Source organism: Syngnathus floridae, chromosome 12 (assembly GCF_059516105.1).
Source record: "Syngnathus floridae isolate MCC-2025c chromosome 12, RoL_Sflo_1.0, whole genome shotgun sequence".
Lineage (NCBI taxonomy): Eukaryota > Metazoa > Chordata > Actinopteri > Syngnathiformes > Syngnathidae > Syngnathus > Syngnathus floridae.
Genome location: NC_142424.1, coordinates 6035882 through 6054056, shown reverse-complemented (window position 1 = coordinate 6054056; position 18175 = coordinate 6035882). Strand labels below are relative to the sequence as shown.

General features: G+C 41.7%; 4 protein-coding genes across 4 annotated transcripts; 3 read left to right on the top strand and 1 right to left on the bottom strand.

The window, feature by feature from the left end:
* The first annotated feature begins 1453 nt into the window (after positions 1-1453).
* On the top strand, positions 1454-6885 carry LOC148389811 (calsenilin-like). Its single transcript, XM_088391673.1, has 9 exons — positions 1454-1592; positions 2596-2758; positions 5045-5169; positions 5674-5743; positions 5816-5886; positions 5954-6061; positions 6315-6419; positions 6479-6541; positions 6617-6885. Exons 1-9 carry the CDS (start codon positions 1587-1589, stop codon positions 6662-6664), a joined length of 759 nt encoding a protein of 252 aa, XP_088247799.1. The 5' UTR covers positions 1454-1586; the 3' UTR covers positions 6665-6885.
* A 252-nt stretch (positions 6886-7137) lies between these two features.
* LOC148389810 (uncharacterized) lies at positions 7138-8953 on the top strand. The gene is made up of 2 exons (XM_088391674.1): positions 7138-7792; positions 8110-8953. Exon 2 carries the CDS (start codon positions 8125-8127, stop codon positions 8548-8550), a length of 426 nt encoding a protein of 141 aa, XP_088247800.1. The 5' UTR covers positions 7138-7792; positions 8110-8124; the 3' UTR covers positions 8551-8953.
* Positions 8738-12143, bottom strand: prnpb (prion protein b). The gene is made up of 2 exons (XM_088391666.1): positions 11992-12143; positions 8738-11628 (listed from the first exon to the last, which is right to left on the bottom strand). The coding sequence occupies exon 2, from the start codon at positions 11622-11624 to the stop codon at positions 9975-9977; it is 1650 nt and encodes a 549-aa protein (XP_088247792.1). The 5' UTR covers positions 11625-11628; positions 11992-12143; the 3' UTR covers positions 8738-9974.
* Positions 12144-12460: 317 nt separating this feature from the next.
* Positions 12461-18108, top strand: LOC148389808 (protein phosphatase PTC7 homolog). The gene is made up of 6 exons (XM_088391944.1): positions 12461-12949; positions 14023-14202; positions 14470-14668; positions 15408-15531; positions 15614-15743; positions 15856-18108. The coding sequence occupies exons 1-6, from the start codon at positions 12748-12750 to the stop codon at positions 15912-15914; spliced, it is 894 nt and encodes a 297-aa protein (XP_088248070.1). The 5' UTR covers positions 12461-12747; the 3' UTR covers positions 15915-18108.
* The last annotated feature ends 67 nt before the right edge of the window (positions 18109-18175 follow it).

Sequence of the window (18175 nt, the reverse complement as noted above, 5' to 3'; positions counted from 1 at the left end):
ATTTTCTGTTTGTTTGTTTTTTATATGTTGTGGAGTTTATCACACGGAAAAGAAATTGGGACAATTCCTGTGTTAGCCTATCTATGCTATTTTATTTCATTTAAGACTTTAATATTTTGAATGATGAATGCTTTGGTGTGGTGGGTGAACACTAGCGACATCTAGTGGACAAACGATTTTTTGTTTTCATTGAAACTAACCAACATTTTAACCTTAAAATTGTGAGGCAGACATCCCCGTTTTGCTTCATGACACATTATTTTGCATGGAAAATTTAATGTTTTATTGGCACACATCCAACACCCCCCCCACTAGTCAATTTATCTTGAATGATTAAAATAATCTGCTTTATAGTAAGTGAAGAAGTGCATACAGCTAATTATTCCGTAACCTTCTGAGGTGCCTGATAAAGTGGGAAAGAAATGACGACTTTAGAGCTGTTAATTAAGTCAGTGGACAGATTATGGCTTTGGAGTTAATTAAAAAAAAATATTCGTATTCCTGTGCGCTTCACCTCGCAGGTCATTGCGGTATTACGTTATGTTTTTTTCTACCATTTTTAGGTTTTATCACATTTTGAGCAAATTGCTCCAAGAAAAAGTAACATTACAAGCATTTTTCTGGCAATTCAGAGATAAATATTGCCTGACAAGAAAGAACATTGCCTTCAGTGTTCAGAACAATGACACTTTTTAATAAAATCCCATCTTCCCATGAGCTCATAAATGAAGAAGCTCATACTTCTTAATCCTAAATCCTTTTTTCTCATTGGATGTTAGTAAGAGGCAAGGATTCTGTGCAGAAAGTGTTTTGCCGATAAATGCTTTATTTTAAATATGGTTTTAAGAAATCAAAATGACTGACATATTTGTGGTATGGCGACTGAGAGTGGAAATGTGTTTGCAAGCTGCATGTGTGGGCAGGGCAATGCAACATTTATGCAGGCGAAAATAAAAGCAGCACTGTCACACGCGTGTCTGCGTGCATGCACATCCACCTCCAAACTCTGAAATTGGAGGCGCTCGGGAACTTGTGAGGCTAAAAATATCACCGGCGTTTGCATCAGGGGAGGTGGGCCATGCTGCAGATCTGGAAAGCAGCTTTAAAAATTGTCAGGGGGGGAAAAAAAATGCATTTTAGAGGATTTCCCAACACAAACAGGAAGGTTGCTGTACATTGTTAAGTCTAATATTGAAAAGTTTGACTTTCACAAGTCGAAGAAACTTTCATATTTTCCTTTCAAGCATCGTGCCTGCAGATATATTAAAAGTCTTTTTTTTATTTCCTCAGAGAGGCACGACTGAACTCAGACCTAATCTAATTGGATTTCATAACATACTGTATGTCACCATGCAAACAGTATAAAAAACTCCTCCTCCTCCCCCTCCCTCCCCTGAATCCTGCAGAGGTTCAATCAATCCATCCTATGCTGAACTCAGGTGAGTGAGCAGATGTGCTCCTCCTCCTCATCTTTCCTCCACAACTACTAATTCCGCTCCTCGCTCTCTTTTGTTTTTGCATCCAACTGGCAGCTCACCGAGGAGAATCTGTAGAGCATCGCAACAGCAAAGCGGGAAACAACCACCATGCAGGTACGTTTCATTTAAATGTATATGTTTGACTTTATCCAGATGTTGTGATTTTTCTGCGGTTGTACCACAACAGCCAACACACGAGCCCGCCCTTTATTTAATAATTCATCATTCAAATTGATTTTGGCTCACGTTTTATGATTTTTCAACCACAGGAAAGAACAGCTACAGGCAATATTTTGTTTGAATTTTTATGGAAGGAAAAAACTGTTTAATTGCTCTTTAAATTCATCCTTTTTTTGAATTTATCTATTATTTATCTTTTTTATTTATTTTTTTGCTGTATCATGCAGCACATAATATTTGCATGCAGGTGAATATTTTTTCACAGTTTTTAATGTTTTTTTCTTTGTCCTTTCAAGAGCTTCTATAAATGGCCTAATCTTTTATTGATGCAATTTTAAGGAGTGTGAATAATTGAATGAGGACACGCATGTGCGTGTGTGCTCCGCCACCCTCTTCTCTTATTCAAACAGAAGGGAAAGCCAGGCATTGTGCAATATTTTTAATTCATGTGCATTCAAAAATACTTTGGTTGCATTTTTCAAACAAAAAACGCAACTCCACAAATAGATTTGCCAATTTAGTTGAGCCAAATTAAATCACTGACAGATTTGATGATGAAAACCTCACAGAAAAATTGCTTCTCAGCTCTTTTAAAATTCAGACACAGTGTCCACAGTGACTTATCCCTGAAATATTCATCTGGCTGCAGAGCCCCTTGTATGTGCTCCAGTGTCAGGTGACATGATGAAAATAACAAGAAAATGGGTTATTTTTAGAAGCGCTCTAGACACACAATGATTAGATAGCTACAGCATCATCAGATCACATTTTCTCAACGTAGCAAGGTGCTAGGGGGCGGAGTCATATTTTGAAAATGGAAAGACATTCCTCCAGCAAATCAAAAGGGAGAAAAATGACTAAGTGGGAGATTAGTGTGCAACAGACATGTCTAAAGTAAAACCATAATTAAAAGAAGTCTATTTGTGTCTCCCTTAAGGCACAAGGCAAGGAGGTGGATGGCGGTCTGCTGCCTGATGGGAAAGAGCCGGCCGGACAAGCTGAGGGCTCAAAGTGGGAGAAACCCAAGTTCTCACGAAAATCTCTCATGAGGTGCTGTCTGGTCAAGTGGATCATCGCTAGCACCACTCAACAGGGCCCAGGTAGAACTACTGTCAAATCGTGACCCAATAGTTAAGAACAATTGAGAAAAATATTTTTTTAAATAAATATGTGCATCATATTTTTGAACTATGTAGCCAGCTCTGTAAATAGCATCTGGACTGGTTAAGTGCACAAGTGAATTATTTGTTACTACTTTATCGCCATCTACTGGTCAACAGATGGAACTCCCACAGCAAATGATAATGAAAAGATCGAGGATATTCAATTGGACAGATTTTATGTGAATAAATGGGAAGAAATTTGGGTCTTTTAATTTCTTCAAGAAGTAACTTCTGTTGATTTATTAGTTGTCATAATGTTTGATTTATTTAGACATTTTTTAGATTAGAGGGGAAGAGAGCAGGCCTACATCAGAACTCAAGATGCATCAAACACTGATGCTGCATTGTTTTTATTGTACGAGTTCCTAGCTTTGGATGTTATTGCTGTGATGACATGTTTTTTTCCCCTCGAACTCGTGTCTGGATATAGATCATACTGTAAGTCTTGTTTTGGGTTTTGTGCTCAAAAAAGCTTGTGATGATTAAAATATTAAGGGCTGAGGATTGATCCTTGTGGCACACCGCAAACTAGACACTAGATTTTTGTCCCAAGAAACCTAGCTTCCCAAAAAATCAGCAAATTAGCATATGCTGACGGTAGGGAATCCTCCAAGCCCACAGGCAAGTTTCCACCTCCAACAAAATGAGCTGCCCCCCCCCCCCCATCAAAGATTGTTACCTCTTAACAATTGATTTGCCCTCCGCTACTTAAACTGAGTCCATTATGTTATGCAGAGTCATCAGTTTTGTCTCTCACTTCCCTTTACTGGTCCGTAAGCTTGCTGACAAACACATTGAAAATATGTAACATGCTAAGCACATGGATGTTCGGCGGAAAGTTGCAGCGGCATCGACACGCCTGTTGTGCGTACCGGCAGTACTTTAAACAAGGTGCCTTTTAGCGGCCCCCCGGTAAATGTGTTTTAAGCTCAGCGATATTGACAAGCCGGCTCCTTCACTCTTAAGTGCTGTTCATATATCCATAGCATCAGCGGATATGGATCATCACTTGGTTTTTTTTTTTTTATTACAGCTTTGCATCCAAATGACTGAGCAAATAAAGCTGAGACTATCCAAACCTCCCAAACACATAGGTGAGAGGTGGTGGGTTGCCACCACTAGCGATGGAAGCTAGTTTAGCATCATGTGAGGAGGGGGATCAATGCTTCTCATCATCATGTGGTGGTGGAATCCTATTTTAACTTTGCCTCTTCGGACTCGGATTGTCTCCTAATGAGTCTCGCTTGGAACTGCTGATGTCTTCACTCCAAGCTGCATTGTCAGATTCTTTTTTTAAGACCTCATCGCCAAGGCTTACATTAAGTCTATTTTTGTTTTTTACAAGAATCAGTGAGATGCCATGATGGGATTGGATGGCATGGAAATTATCGCAATGGTAGTTGTTGCCGGGATGTTTTATTCTGTGCTTAAACAGTTTGGGATGTGTGACCCTTTGATGCAGGAAGGTAAGAATATTTTGTTGCCTATTCGGTTCACCTGTGAAGTTTATGATGTCATCTACCAAGAAGTGGGTCAAAAAAATCGACTATATATTGCTAAATGGGGTCACAGTATAATTAAATGTATTTTTAATTTATTTGTGGTCATCATCTCAATCTCTCCCCCCGGTTTTCTCTCTTCCCACTTTCCATTTGTGTTGCGCTCCTTGTAAAGATGGTGAGTATTTATGTTACAGTAAATTGAGTTGATATTTTAGCACTTTTGACATAATCCTCCCTTTTCATGATGGACATTTTGAATATTAAAAAACAGGAGAAATTTACTTGCTTACTTTACCAGTGTCTGTTCTCGATTTCTTAAGTGAGAATAATCCTTACAACTTGCATTCAAAGTGTCCAAAATGAAAGTTAAAAATAATGCTCTGAATAGTTGTTATTTATTATCTTTTTCCCCAGCACTTATTTTTTATTATTTTTATTATTATCATTTTTATTTATAGTTTTATTATTATTTTTATATTGTTATTTTTTATTACTATTTTTAATTTTATTGTTTTTATTATTATAATTTTGGTATGTTTGTTGCACTTTCTTAACACCCTTAATCTGTTTTGCATCCAGATGGAAAGAATCGCCTTATTTTGCTTTCCATTTCTCCCCGATAGAACCCCCCCCCCCACACACACTCTGGATTTTCCTGTTATTATTGCCGTATCTTCACGTTCCCCCTTTTGGCCTTTTCTTTTTTGCCTCCCTCTGGCAGACAGCAGCGACTGTGACCTCGAGCTCTCCATGGTACGTCATCAACCCGAAGGCCTTGAGCAGCTCCAGGCACAGACTCAGTTCACCAGGAAGGAACTTCAGTCCCTTTACAGAGGCTTTAAAAATGTAAGAAAATTAAGAGATCACGAACAAAAAAAATATATTGGTCCACATCTGCTTTTTAAAGCTTTATTCTGTTTTTCTGCATGTGCACAAAAGTGCTGCTTTGACGCAATCATGTGATTTATACCGTCAACTGTTGATGCTAATGCATATGGTGGGAGTTGCAGGTTTTAGTGCACTTTAACGGAGGTCAACACTAATCAAAGTGGATCCAAAGACTACAAGCCAAAATACATTAAGGATGCGTGTCATGACTTGTGGTCAGGAACCGTCCCTGTAAGCAAAACCATGTTGCTTATACAGTGGAACGTTTAATGCCTAACGCAAGAAGACTCTATTTTGGGTTAGCGATGTGTTCGTTGCCACTCTAAGTGCGCCCCTGGTTGTCATGGTAACAAAAAAAAACATCTTGCGTAAGCTCAGATCAGGTGAGTCAAGGACTAGCAAAGACCCAGACTTGTAAAAAGCACACATGTAATCAATATTCATTCATATTTTCACAAATAGGAATGTCCCAGTGGGCTTGTGGATGAAGAAACGTTCAAGACCATTTACTCGCAGTTTTTCCCTCAAGGAGGTAATTGGCAATTTTGATTGACATTTTTTCGGAGATTTTAAATGAAAGCTTTTTGTCGCCTTGCCCCCTCAGATGCCACCATGTATGCTCATTTCTTGTTCAACGCTTTCGACATGGATAGAAGCGGCGCCATCCGATTTGAGGCAGGTCTTTTCCATTTTTATTTATAATTTTGAGAATATTTATCAGCTAACCTAATGACCTTTGCAGGACTTTGTGGTGGGCTTGTCCGTGTTGCTTCGAGGTTCGGTGACAGAAAAGCTGCGCTGGGCCTTTAATCTCTATGATATCAACAAAGATGGCTACATCACTAAGGAGGTTTGGGAAATATGCATCTAATATTGCTCAATTGGAAAAGTCTACACACCCCTGTTAAAATACCTGTTTTTTGTGATCAAAAACATTTTCCCCCACTATTGTGACATATAACTTGCACAACTTAATTAAAAAAATGGAAAAAGATGTGGTTGCATAAGTGTGCACACCCTTGTGCACCCTTGTGATATTATTCAATTTTCACATACACAAAATAGGAAGAAGCACTTCACTGTGATTTCTTATTTTCTTGCAGGACATGTTGGCAATAATGACTTCCATTTATGACATGATGGGCAGGTACACCTTACCGAGCGTACGAGAAGATTCCCCATATGAACATGTGGAAAAATTCTTCCAGGTATGCTGACTGTTTGTTCGACTTAAAACAAGAAGTCCATGGAAACTATTATTTTCCAGAAAATGGATCGGAACCGTGACGGCGTGGTGACCATTGATGAATTCATAGAAACTTGCCAAAAGGTAAAAACCAACAATTTGAGTCACCTTTTCGAGTTTTGCACATCACACTTAATTCATGTTCTGTCTTTGGAACAGGATGAGAGTATTATGTCTTCCATGCAACTTTTTGAAAACGTCATCTAGCTTCAGACGGAGGAAAGTGGAAACGCCTCAGCCTACCGTAAACCTTAGAAATCACCGTAGGTTTTCTTTTTCCCCCAAATATAGTAGCCGTACTCGACTGCAGAGAATTGTGCCAATTAGAAGTCAGTTAAAACAGGAAGGCTTTATTTTTATTTTTCTAAATTATATTAGATTTGTATCATTTCTTTGACAAATAAATAATGACACTTAATTCAAATGAATTACAATGTAATGTTTTGTCTGTATGATTTATCAAATCCAAGCTGTTAATCTAGCCATAGCCCTATCTAATAAAAAGTAGTGCTTTGCCGCCATCTTGTAGCATCTTCTAAATTATAAAACGTTTTTTAGGTTACTTACAAATTCATACTTATTATGAAACACAATTTTATGCAGTCTATGTTGTGACAAAGGAGCTTCACATGGTGAAATCATGTGAACAAGTGTGTGTCTGTCACAAGTTTCCCCTCAAAGGAAACGGGATATTCCATACTCTTAGGAAAAGTGGGGAAAAAAAACAAAACAAAGACAGAGTTGAGTGATTTCACTGGACAGAAATGTCTGTTAACAATCATCTCTGTTGTTTTACATCTTCTGGACGCTTTTACTTTCTTGTGCAAAACATGCCGTGCAAACTGGTTCTTAGTCATTGCTGTCTGCTGTGTTATATAGAATGAATCACAGGCCCTGAAGCTACTCAAGCACTCTGTGTGATTATGAAGAAAGCATTTCAAAAAGCCAGCTCGCTGTTTTTCAATGAGGGGATGTCCAGCAGAAAGTCGATACAAACCTTGTAGAAATACGTTTTTATCTTAATTGTCATAATATGCAATTTAAAGTAACTTTACCGCTAAAAGCATGTCAGAAGAGTTGCGTGTTGTTGTCGACAAACAAACACGTGTGGTGTTGCACCGTCCGCTTATGTGCTGAATAATGGCACATGAGCGTTGGGAGGTCAGCAAAAATCATTCAAACTGGACTGTATTATTCATCTCGGACCAATAGGGACACGTAGGGGGAGGGGCTTAGCTCTTGTTGGTATGGAATTAATTATGAACACCGTACCTTCTGGATCAAATGGATGGGCCTCATCAACATTGCATCCTCAGAGTGGGACTCCGCGGAAAGGTAAACACATTGAATTGTTCTTTGATTTTTTTTTTTTGTATTTTTTAGTTTTTGCATGTTATTGACAAAGTAAATACATTGTTTAATAAATAATATTTTACTAGCCTTAGTAATAAATACATAAATCTAGAGAAGCCTTTTCATTTATTTGTAATTCGACATATTTTTATTCTCTAAACTACACACTGTGAACCCATTGTGTAATAATTAGATTGTGTATGCTTTTCTTAATGCCGTTTGCTTTTTAGGTGGTCAGTTCTATTATTAAATTCCAAGGAAAGAAAATAATGAACATGTTTTGACTAATGTGTTTGCAGGACCTCTAGATTGTGATGACAAGCCAACAAAAGCTTGCGTCACTGTGGCTCTTGTTGCTGCTCATCGTAGCACTCTGCCCAGCGGCGCAGTCCACTTCCAGTAAGCGTGGCGGAAAAAGCAACAAGGCGCCTGCGTCAAAGGGTCACAGCCTCCCTAAGAATGGCTTGAAGTGGGCGGGGACAGCGACCGGCATGCTGGGCAGTACAGGCACGGGATATGGACTGGGTTTTCTCGGAAGGCCCAAGCAGGGGTCCAGGGGGCCCGTCGGCCACAAGAAGGAATCCACCGAGCGTTACTACGGCCAAGGGCAAATGTTTCGCAATCAGTCGAGGTGGAGGGCTTTTCTGAAGGCGGAGGCGCCTGCCCACATGAGTAATCGCTTCCTTATGCTGGGACACACACTCACCTTCCTCACAGGGATTTGTATGAGCGCAATTTGACCTGGTGGAAATAGAATAAAAGTTTGCAAATGATATTCCCTGTTGATTCATGTTCTGTTAATTTGGTCAAGGGCGGAGGGAGAAATTCCTAAATTTAGACACTGTGTAGCGCGATTAATTTCAAATAGTTTCAAATGTATTTGACTGAAAAAAGACGAGTCACAAAACAGAGAACTGAGTCAAGAGATAGGGATTTCTGACACAGAATTTATTTGATAACATACATTTTTACAGCAAATTGTAATACATTAGTATTATTTGTTGGCCTGGGCAGATTAATGGAACTGAATTCGATGATGTATTTATTTAGTATTCCAATTGTAAAGGAGAAGTGCACTTTTTTCCATATGGGAAACACAAATGTGTGGAAAATACCCAACATTCATTTAAAGTTCCTTTTAATTGACAAAACAGTGATTTGTAAAATTTAAAAATATATAAAACAACAAAAGAATATGATCTACTACACAAGTTACTGCACAATAAATCATTGCCGGGACCAGACAAACTAGTCAAATATTAAAAATGGACAACTGAGATGGAAAGATGTCTTTAAAATTTAAATTGAAAGTACATTTTCTTCTGTTACAACTTTACTCTCATAACATGATGTTTGTCTCATATTACAGCTTTATTCTTATAAGAATGTAAACATTTTTCCTGAATATTTCAATTTACATCTTACAACTTTTTATCCTCGTAATTTCAGCAGTAGTTTTTCAGCATGCTCCTGTTACAATTTGACTGAAAACATTTGCATGATAATTCCCAGAAAGCAGGTGCTCTATTTACACAACACAGTGCACACCCTGTTTACGCTCAGCAGGTGAAGCTTCGGCGCATTATTACTAGCTATAATGTTATAATAAACTGCCATATAAGTGCAAAAAAAAAAACAAAACTACGTACCGGTACTCTATTAACAACATTAAGTGCAAATAAAAAATGAGACAGTACTTTTCATGAAGACGCACAGGTTAGTTTTATGTGTGTGTGTGTATATGTGTGTGTATATACGTGGGGTAGTTAATCAATTGTTAGATGCCATCTCGGTTACATGATGCTTTTATATAGGATGCTGTTTATATAGGAACTCTGATCAAACCTGGAAATCTTCATTTCCATTCAAGGATCAAAAGTGTTTGTGAATTTCACCATTCTGCTCCTTGTTGGAGATTATCAAGGTTTGCAAAAAAGTACTGAAACCTTGAAAATTTAAAGACAAACAGAGCTCACCTACGAAGGTGAAAGTACCTTTTAGAAAGTCTAATATGTATCCCTCCTAAGTTTTTATCAGTAGTTTACATAGTCGTTGACGTAATATGAGCCAGAAGGTGCAAAATTTATTATTGAGGATATAGAATAGATTGGACCAGCATTACTGTGTAAAGACGTGCAGCTAAAATGGCGGGACTAACTTTTTTTTACTGGAGTAGAAGCATGCTGGACAGCATCACGAAGAGTGATGGAAAAAACTGTACCACCCCGGAGTTTGGCCCCCTTTGGACCTGAGAGTCAAACTTGCGTTTCTCCAGGAAGCGCTCGGAGTAGACCATGTATTCCTCCACGCAGCGCCGTACCTTCATCTGTTCCACCAGAGATGGGTAGCCGATCTCCTCGATGCTCACTGTGTCGTCGTCTTCTTGGATATTTCCGGAGGAGTTGGTCTTCTTTTCCTTGAGAAGATCCGTTCTGTTCATACATTTGGCCATGAACGCGTCATAGGTCTCGGCTCTCGGCGGCGGTTTGTAGACATAATCGCGGCCAAAGTCCTTCTGGTCGGTGGATTGCGAACCGTAACGGCGGTACATGTAGTTGTTGTAGTAAGACTCTTCCTCTGGGTTACGGAACGAGAAGTGCGGTCGAGGGAAGCGCCCAAGTCCGTATCCTACCGCCATCCCGGCTACGGCGCCCACGCCCGCCGCCACGATAGCCTTCTTGGCGAACCCTGAAGATTTGGGTTTGTAACCCATACTCTGCACGGAACGGGAGAAGGGGGACCCTCCTGTTCCATAACCGCCGTATCCGTAAGCGCCCCCGCCAATATGGGGACTCATGATCTTATTGTTTGGGTTTCCTTGTGGATAGCCGAATGATCCGCCACGCCCGGGATATTGGTTTCTGTTTGGATACCCCCCTGCAGCTGGGTAGCCTCCTGCAACTGGGTAGCCACCCCTGTTAGGATAGCCCCCTCCGGCAGGGTAGCTTCCCCCGGCCGGGTAGCTCCCCCCGGCCGGGTAGCCACCCCTGTTTGGGTAGCCCCCTGGATTCTGGTTAGGATATCCTCCGGCAGGGTATCCTGGGTTGCTACCACCTCTGCCTGGATTCTGGTTGGGATAGCCGCCTCCAGCTGGGTAATTGCCCCTTCCAGGGTTTTGGTTGGGGTATCCACCTCCTGCGGGGTACTGGTTGGGGTATCCACCGGCAGCTGGATTACGGCCTGCGGGGTTCTGGTTTGGATAGCCGCCAGCAGGGTTCTGATTGGGGTATCCGCCGGCAGCTGGATTACGGCCTGCGGGGTTCTGGTTTGGATAGCCGCCAGCAGGGTTCTGATTGGGGTATCCGCCGGCAGCTGGATTACGGCCTGCAGGGTTCTGGTTTGGATAGCCACCAGCAGGGTTCTGGTTAGGGTATCCACCAGCAGCTGGATTACGGCCTGCCGGGTTCTGGTTGGGGTATCCACCAGCGGCTGGATAACGACCGGCAGGGTTTTGATTTGGATAACTACCACCAGCTGGATAACTACCACCAGCTGGATAACCACCGGCGTTGGGTCGACCGGGATTCTGGTTGGGGTAACTACCGCCTCCCGGATAACTTGATGGGTTTCTATTTCCTGCACCTGGGTAATTACCACCAGATGGGTATGGATTGGTGTTTCGGTTAGAGGAGCCTCCTGGATTCGAGCTGGACGGTTTGGATTGCGAGCCCCGGTTACTCGAAGAAGAGCTGGAAGATCTCCGGCTACTGCTGCTGCTGCTCCCGCCCCCTCTTCTGGCCCATGTGGAGTCGGTGTTTAGCAGACATATGATGAGAGAAGACAGCAAAGCTGCCTCGACCCATCGCTTCATCATGGCCCTAAGAAGAAAAGGAGCAAAATCACTGATTTGAAATTAAATAAACACGAATACCAACAACGATGACAAGGCAACAAATGACATCATGTTCCTGGTCGGTAATTGATCATCCGATAGAGAGAGCGACTTTAACCTGATAGTATTTTAGCAATCGGCATTTATTTTCTTCTCATCGTTTGCTTCACTAAAACAAATCATGATAAACCCACAACAGAGTTTACAAATATTATCGAATATATAATTTTTCTTTCAAATAAATCGGCAACAGGCAACTTGGCCGACAGCAATCAACCATAAGAATAAAACAAATATGAATAACGGAATTGGCTTTGTCTCGACTATGGAAAATTATTATTGCGTTTACCTGAATAATGTCCCACTGAGGAAAAACGGCTAAATACGGTTATACGTCGTTAAATTTAGAGATTACGCGTTGTTGTCCTCTGTGTTCTTTCGCTCCGTTATGCGCTGAGACTATGAGGGTTGGGTCTTGAGCTGCGGAGCACTCGTTTTTATACACGCCCTCAACCTGACATTTGAATGAGTCCCGATACAACCAGTTACCAGGAAAACAATTTTGCTTGATTGTACTCTTTTTGTGTTAAAATGCTCCAAAGTGATTTTGCAATTAATACAACGTGAAAATTTTGGAAGGTCATTTTTGTGTAAATGTTATTTTATTTCATCCTGTGACGCCCAGTTCGCAAAACAAGCGCATCTGTTACTCATGCGCAGTAGTGCGGTCCAAAGCTGGGCAGAACGGCTAGCGTCTCTCTCATTGGCTGATGTCACCACGGCTGTGACGTCATGACTGTAAACTGACAAGATACCCGTATGTACTCGCGGTACATCGTGGAAAGATGTCGGAAAGGATAGTAACAAGTGGAGGAACCGCGGACACGAAATCAACCATAAAGCTCCAACGTCGTCGTGTTTATTGCTAGATTTTAAATTAAGTAGCTAAATTAGTTATTCCTAGAAGCGGAGTCGTCTGGTGTGCATGGGAGGCTAAAAACGTCTTAATCCAAAGAAGAGACCGAGCGGTGACTGGCAGAGAACGACCGCGTGAGAGGGCTTCAACCGGCCGGGGGTGCTGCTTCGGCTTCTCGCTTAGGTGGGGATGTTATCCGTACTGTCTTATGGCAGACTGGTAGCCAGGGCTGTCCTCGGTGGACTCTCGCAGACGGACGGGCGCGACTACAGCCTCGTTACCGCCAGCTATGGCTTCGGCAAGGACTTTCGGAAGGGGATTCTTAAGAAAGGGATGTGCTACGGGGACGACGCCTGCTTCATCGCGAGGAACAAGAGTGCCGACGTTTTGGGTAAGATCACTCTCCGTTAGTGGGAACCGGTCTGCATGCTCCGGTTGTACCCGGTTGACCTTCAGTGGTCCGTCGTCCACCACTACACGTGGACTGACCTCACGATGAAAACATAACAGCCTCCACCCCCTCCGGTCACACGGCCTGAACATTATCCCCAAATTCCATTTTACAAAATTTGTCAGTTTCATTTGTATGCATTCACTATGTAAAATTGACCGATAATGGCATAATTTATTGTTATGACACGTTGTCGAGGGGTAGTTTTTACGCCGTAAACCAAATGACCTTTCACCTAGATACGTTCGGACAAAAAAGCGGTGCAAGATAATTAACCAAATCGAGTCGGGGGGTGTATATAAACTCATTCAAAGACTCCTAATGTTGAAATTAACACAAATTCGAAACATTGTGACAGAAAACAACAAGGTCAGAATGGTCGAGCATGGAGGCGGCCATTTTGCTAACAGCGACGTTAGCCTCTCTTAGCTTGGCTGGAATTGGCTTTTGTCCACAGACGTGTTGAGTAAACGAAACCGCTTTTTATGCCTTTCTGGGGGAACCACCTAGAAGTTTGACATTCAGGGGGGATTTCTTAAATGTTTCACATCAGAAAACTGCGTGCAAATTTCCCTTTAAACCTAACACGTTTACTCTTTAATCAAATTAGGGAGGGGGCTGCATCAATTCTGCAACTTGAGTGTAATTTAACAATTTTATGGACATGAGAGGGCATTATAAACTTCTAAGACCGTGATGTCACATCAAACAAAGAGCAAAATATTACAAGATGTCATTGGTTTGCATCAGCCGATGTCCGGGAATTAAAAATAATGTTTGCATTTCTGCCTTTGTGATGTAAGAGGTCTTATTTACATGCTTTTCATTGTTCTTTAATGTTCCTAAATAATTCATTATAGTAAATTTCTTGGCTTATCTTATTGTACTGTCCTGGACTCACGCTTTCTCCAGGTCAAAACAATAATTTGTGTTATTCAATTGAACTTGTAAACACCGCACATTTTGTTTTTCTCTCTCAAGATAGGTGTGCTAATTTCCTGCTTGTCTCACAGGTGTAGCGGATGGCGTGGGTGGCTGGCGGGACTACGGCGTCGACCCATCTCAGTTCTCTGCCACGTTGATGAGAACATGCGAGAGGCTAGTGAAGGAAGGTCGCTTCACTCCGAGCAATCCAGTGGGCATCCTGACGTCTGGCTACTATGAACTCTTACAGAACAAAGTCCCCCTTTTAGGTAAGTTACGGTCCGCATCACACATTATGAGGATGTACATTTTGTGAAAACAAACAGAAACTCAATCTACCGCAGCCCTCACACTTGTTGAATAACCAGTTTCGTATTCATTGCGAAGGGTAATGTGTACTTGAGCTCTGCAGCCGAATGCGGCTCTGAGTTTTGCCCCCCAAGGCTGCAGTCGCTCAGCAGCATAAATAATAATAAACACCTCAAGGTAAAGATAATGCCGCCGCTGTTTTTTTTTTGGGTTGTTTTTTTTTGTAGGCAGCAGCACAGCCTGCATCGTAGTGCTGGACCGACGGAGTCACCAGCTCCACACGTGTAACCTCGGCGACTCGGGCTTCCTGGTGGTGCGCGGAGGCGAGGTGGTACACCGTTCGGATGAGCAGCAGCACTACTTCAACACGCCCTTCCAGCTGTCCATCGCTCCCCCGGGGTCCGAAGGGGTGGTGCTCAGTGACAGGTGGGCGGCGAGACCCGTGTGACGCACCGTGAAAAGAAGTGCCCCTTCGCTTTTGTTGTGCTCAGCATCTGCTGTCTTCCTTCACACTGAATATGAGGGAAGGAATTTCATTCTGTAGGTATCGATTACAGGAAATGGGCAAGCATTCTTGTTCCACATGACCACAAATTCTTCCCGGCCGTTGTGCTCGAGATGTACATCATTTGCAACCTCAAAACGACGTATGCCCCTATTACTAGTGAATAGCATGGCGTGCTCTACAAAATGGCCTCCGGACCATGTCGTTTTGGATTTTGGCAAATTTGCATTAGCTGAACTCTATTTTATTTATTTTTTTTTTAATTAGGAACAGAGTTATTGGGTACTGACATTCACCCATTAATGGATTCCCATTAAAATTAATGGAACACAACTATCCAGTCCAACCGCAGAGTCGAGTTTCCCTCTCATAGATGCCTGGCGGAACCACACTTTTGCACCCCCCCTCCTTCAGAGACAAAAAAAAAAAAGAGAAAAATTATGCTTAAACTGTTTCTACACCAGGACTTCAGTATGTCATAGGTTCTGGAAATAAATATGCGTCCCTGAGACCAGCAAGACTCCCTAGCGAGGCAGGACTGCTACCATGTCAACAGTTAACAAAACACCGTGTCCGAGCGACCTCCTCCTTAATAATAGATAGGAAGAGCTTCAGTTTTGCGTTTCTTTGAACTCATTGCCCCTGTTTTCCTCTTTTCAGTCCAGAAGCTGCTGACAGCTCCTCGTTTGACGTGCAGCTCGGTGACATCATCCTCACCGCCACCGACGGCCTCTTTGACAACATGCCCGATTACATGATTCTCCGGGAGCTCAAAAAACTCAAGGTGTGACATCGTTTTAAATCGGCGTGCAATATACCGCACGGATTAGATTTCCTCCAAAGTAATGTCTCGTCTTCTTATTCAGACCAGCAACTACGAGAGCATTCTGCAGACGGCGCAGAGTATAGCAAAACAAGCTCACGACCTCGCCTATGATCCCAACTACATGTCGCCGTTTGCACAATTTGCATGTGACAACGGTCTGAATGTAAGAGGTAAGCGTGTCCCTCACATGCACCAAGAATTACGCCCAGTTGTTGAGGTGCATCTCATCACATGACCACAACACAAACACTTGAAATTTATTTGTCTGGTTTTCTCCCACAGGAGGAAAGCCAGACGACATCACAGTGCTGCTTTCCATCGTGGCCGAGTATACAGACTAGGAAGTGCGTGCGCTCGAATGTGTGTTTGGCGCCGCGGGGCTCGCTCACCCCTTTCCCGCCCGCCGACTCTTTCTCCGACATGACGCCCACGCCTCCATCCATGTCTGTTTAGTTTTCGTTTGTTCCTCCGGCGTGTCAAAGGGAAAGCGGGCAGCTCGGATAGATCCATGTTGACCGTGGTGCAGGAGAAGCCCCAACGTGGCACATTAAGGCGTCCAAAATTGCGTGGCATGGAAAGAGGAGTAAGCCAGGCTTTGGAGGTTCTTGAATTAAGAATTAAGAGGTTGAACTTGAATGTGTTGAATTTGAGGCCAGTGCAGAGGAGGTGGCTTTGCGAATGTGCAGATTGAGCTAACTAGCTCAGTCCTCGGAGGGAACTCAACAGAGCCTCCGTCTAGCCAACATGCATCGAGGCTTGGGGCTTGTAAATAGTTCTGTTTTGAGACTGTCTTTACTTTTGGATTTTTTCTCTTTGACTTAATGTTACGAGTGATGCGTTCACAGACACACTGAGATAGTGTGATAGGAAAAGGGAGTAATTGCGTGCGTTTGAGTGAGTTCCAATGTGTTACGTTTGATGTTAGGAGAAACGCTACAGCATCTGGTAATGCTCACGGTTGCAAACATAGGTCAAGGGTGTGAAGATAAAGAGATGTATATTTTTTTAAATAATGTTTGAAAGTCTCTGCCCAGATCAAATGCTGTATTTCCTCCTTTAGTGGTTTACTCGATGAACTGCCAAGATTGTTAGATGTTGATTGGGGTGGGCGGGGCTTTACATGTATAGATGGATTTTGAAAATATTAGAATGATGATACATTTTATCCACACATTTTTCAATCATACTGTTTCCCAATTAAGACGGGGAACAACAGACGAAAAATCTCTTTGTACGCCTCGCATCCAAAAATTGCATCTTTTGGTTAAACATTTCGATCCACTAACATAGATCAAATATTACCATTTTATTTTGCATGTGCTGTCCAGCAAAACAGTATTGTAAAATCTTTTTGCAGTTTGATTCAACGTGTGGAAGAGAAAAAAAAAAAACGCTTTTCACATGTCATTAACTTAAACCGTCCAAAATTAGGCAAGTCATGCTTTTGTTGGACAGTGGTGATTGCTCTTACACCGCCACCTAGTGGCACAATACTTTGTAAATGTTATTTAAGGTAAGGCGTTTATTTCTTCCAGTGTGACAAGGGTACTATTTGAGGAAATATGGTATGTTTGGTTTATGAAAAAGTTGTAGCAACTATTAGCTGAGTTTTTTTTATTTTCTGTTGCTGCTTTTCTTGTGTAATTTCATTATATGAGCTGAATCACATGAACATTTTCACCGTGGTTGCGTGCGTGCGGATTTTAATCCCTTTCCGTAATGTCTTGACCGTTTCAAAATGGTACACCAATGACATTTTTTCTTAATATATTCATCAGAACGCCTTGTGGTTGTAAACACGCAGCAATACTGTACACATATTACACTCAAAACTTGGTGGGATTGATCAGATATTTTTTGCTGGAGGATTTTGTCTTTCTTACATGCGATTGGTTGTCTCGAACTTGTGCACGACAGGTTTCTGAAGCCAAAGAACGAAAGCCATATAGAGTAGAATGTTATATTAGGGACCTTGTTCTGTACTGTATGTCTTGCTGTAAGTGGAGACCAATAATGTCACTGTCTTATGTATGTTTCAATATTATAGTAGGAGCTGTACTCGTGTGGCGGGGGTAGATTATTTGTCAGTGCTTTTCTCTTTGCATGGTTTCAGTCGATCCGTTTTACTCCTGTGTCTTTAAAATGTATGTCCTGGAAAAATGTAACTTGTATGCAGACAAAGGCTGTGAAATTTTAGCGTGCGAATGAAAAGGGGGGAGCACAATAGAAGCCTTACTTAACACATGATCTGTCATCAAGAGGCCTTCCCTGTCTTTGCAAGCTTGTCTCGTCCACGTTGTTTGTGTGTTCAATACGGTCTGCATACGTCCAGTTGTGTGTTCTCCCCATCAAAGCAAAGGTGCTTCTGCCATCTCTACGACTGGTACGATTGTCCTTTTTCCAACAAGCGATATTTGTATGGGTGAATGAACTGTACATCTGTTTGTCACGGTGTAACAATGCAAGTCTAATTTATGTAAATATGTTTTGAAAAAAAATGTACAATATTTAAATAAAGAAGTTATAGTATTTTTATTTATTATTATAATTAAAAGTATTTATATTTAACAGAAAATGACTTGATTCATTATTAATAGCTCAA

Excerpts from the sequence above, each read along its gene's own strand:
- LOC148389810 (XM_088391674.1), top strand. The coding sequence starts at position 8,125 with ATGACAAGCCAACAAAAGCTTGCGTCACTGTGGCTCTTGTTGCTGCTC.
- prnpb (XM_088391666.1), bottom strand. The coding sequence starts at position 11,624 with ATGATGAAGCGATGGGTCGAGGCAGCTTTGCTGTCTTCTCTCATCATA.
- LOC148389811 (XM_088391673.1), top strand. Across the intron at positions 5,170-5,673 it reads TTTACAGAGGCTTTAAAAAT|GAATGTCCCAGTGGGCTTGT; the intron begins GTAAGAAAATTA and ends TTTCACAAATAG. Across the intron at positions 6,542-6,616 it reads TCATAGAAACTTGCCAAAAG|GATGAGAGTATTATGTCTTC; the intron begins GTAAAAACCAAC and ends TCTTTGGAACAG.
- LOC148389808 (XM_088391944.1), top strand. The coding sequence starts at position 12,748 with ATGTTATCCGTACTGTCTTATGGCAGACTGGTAGCCAGGGCTGTCCTC. Across the intron at positions 14,669-15,407 it reads GGGGTGGTGCTCAGTGACAG|TCCAGAAGCTGCTGACAGCT; the intron begins GTGGGCGGCGAG and ends TCCTCTTTTCAG. Across the intron at positions 15,532-15,613 it reads GGGAGCTCAAAAAACTCAAG|ACCAGCAACTACGAGAGCAT; the intron begins GTGTGACATCGT and ends CTTCTTATTCAG.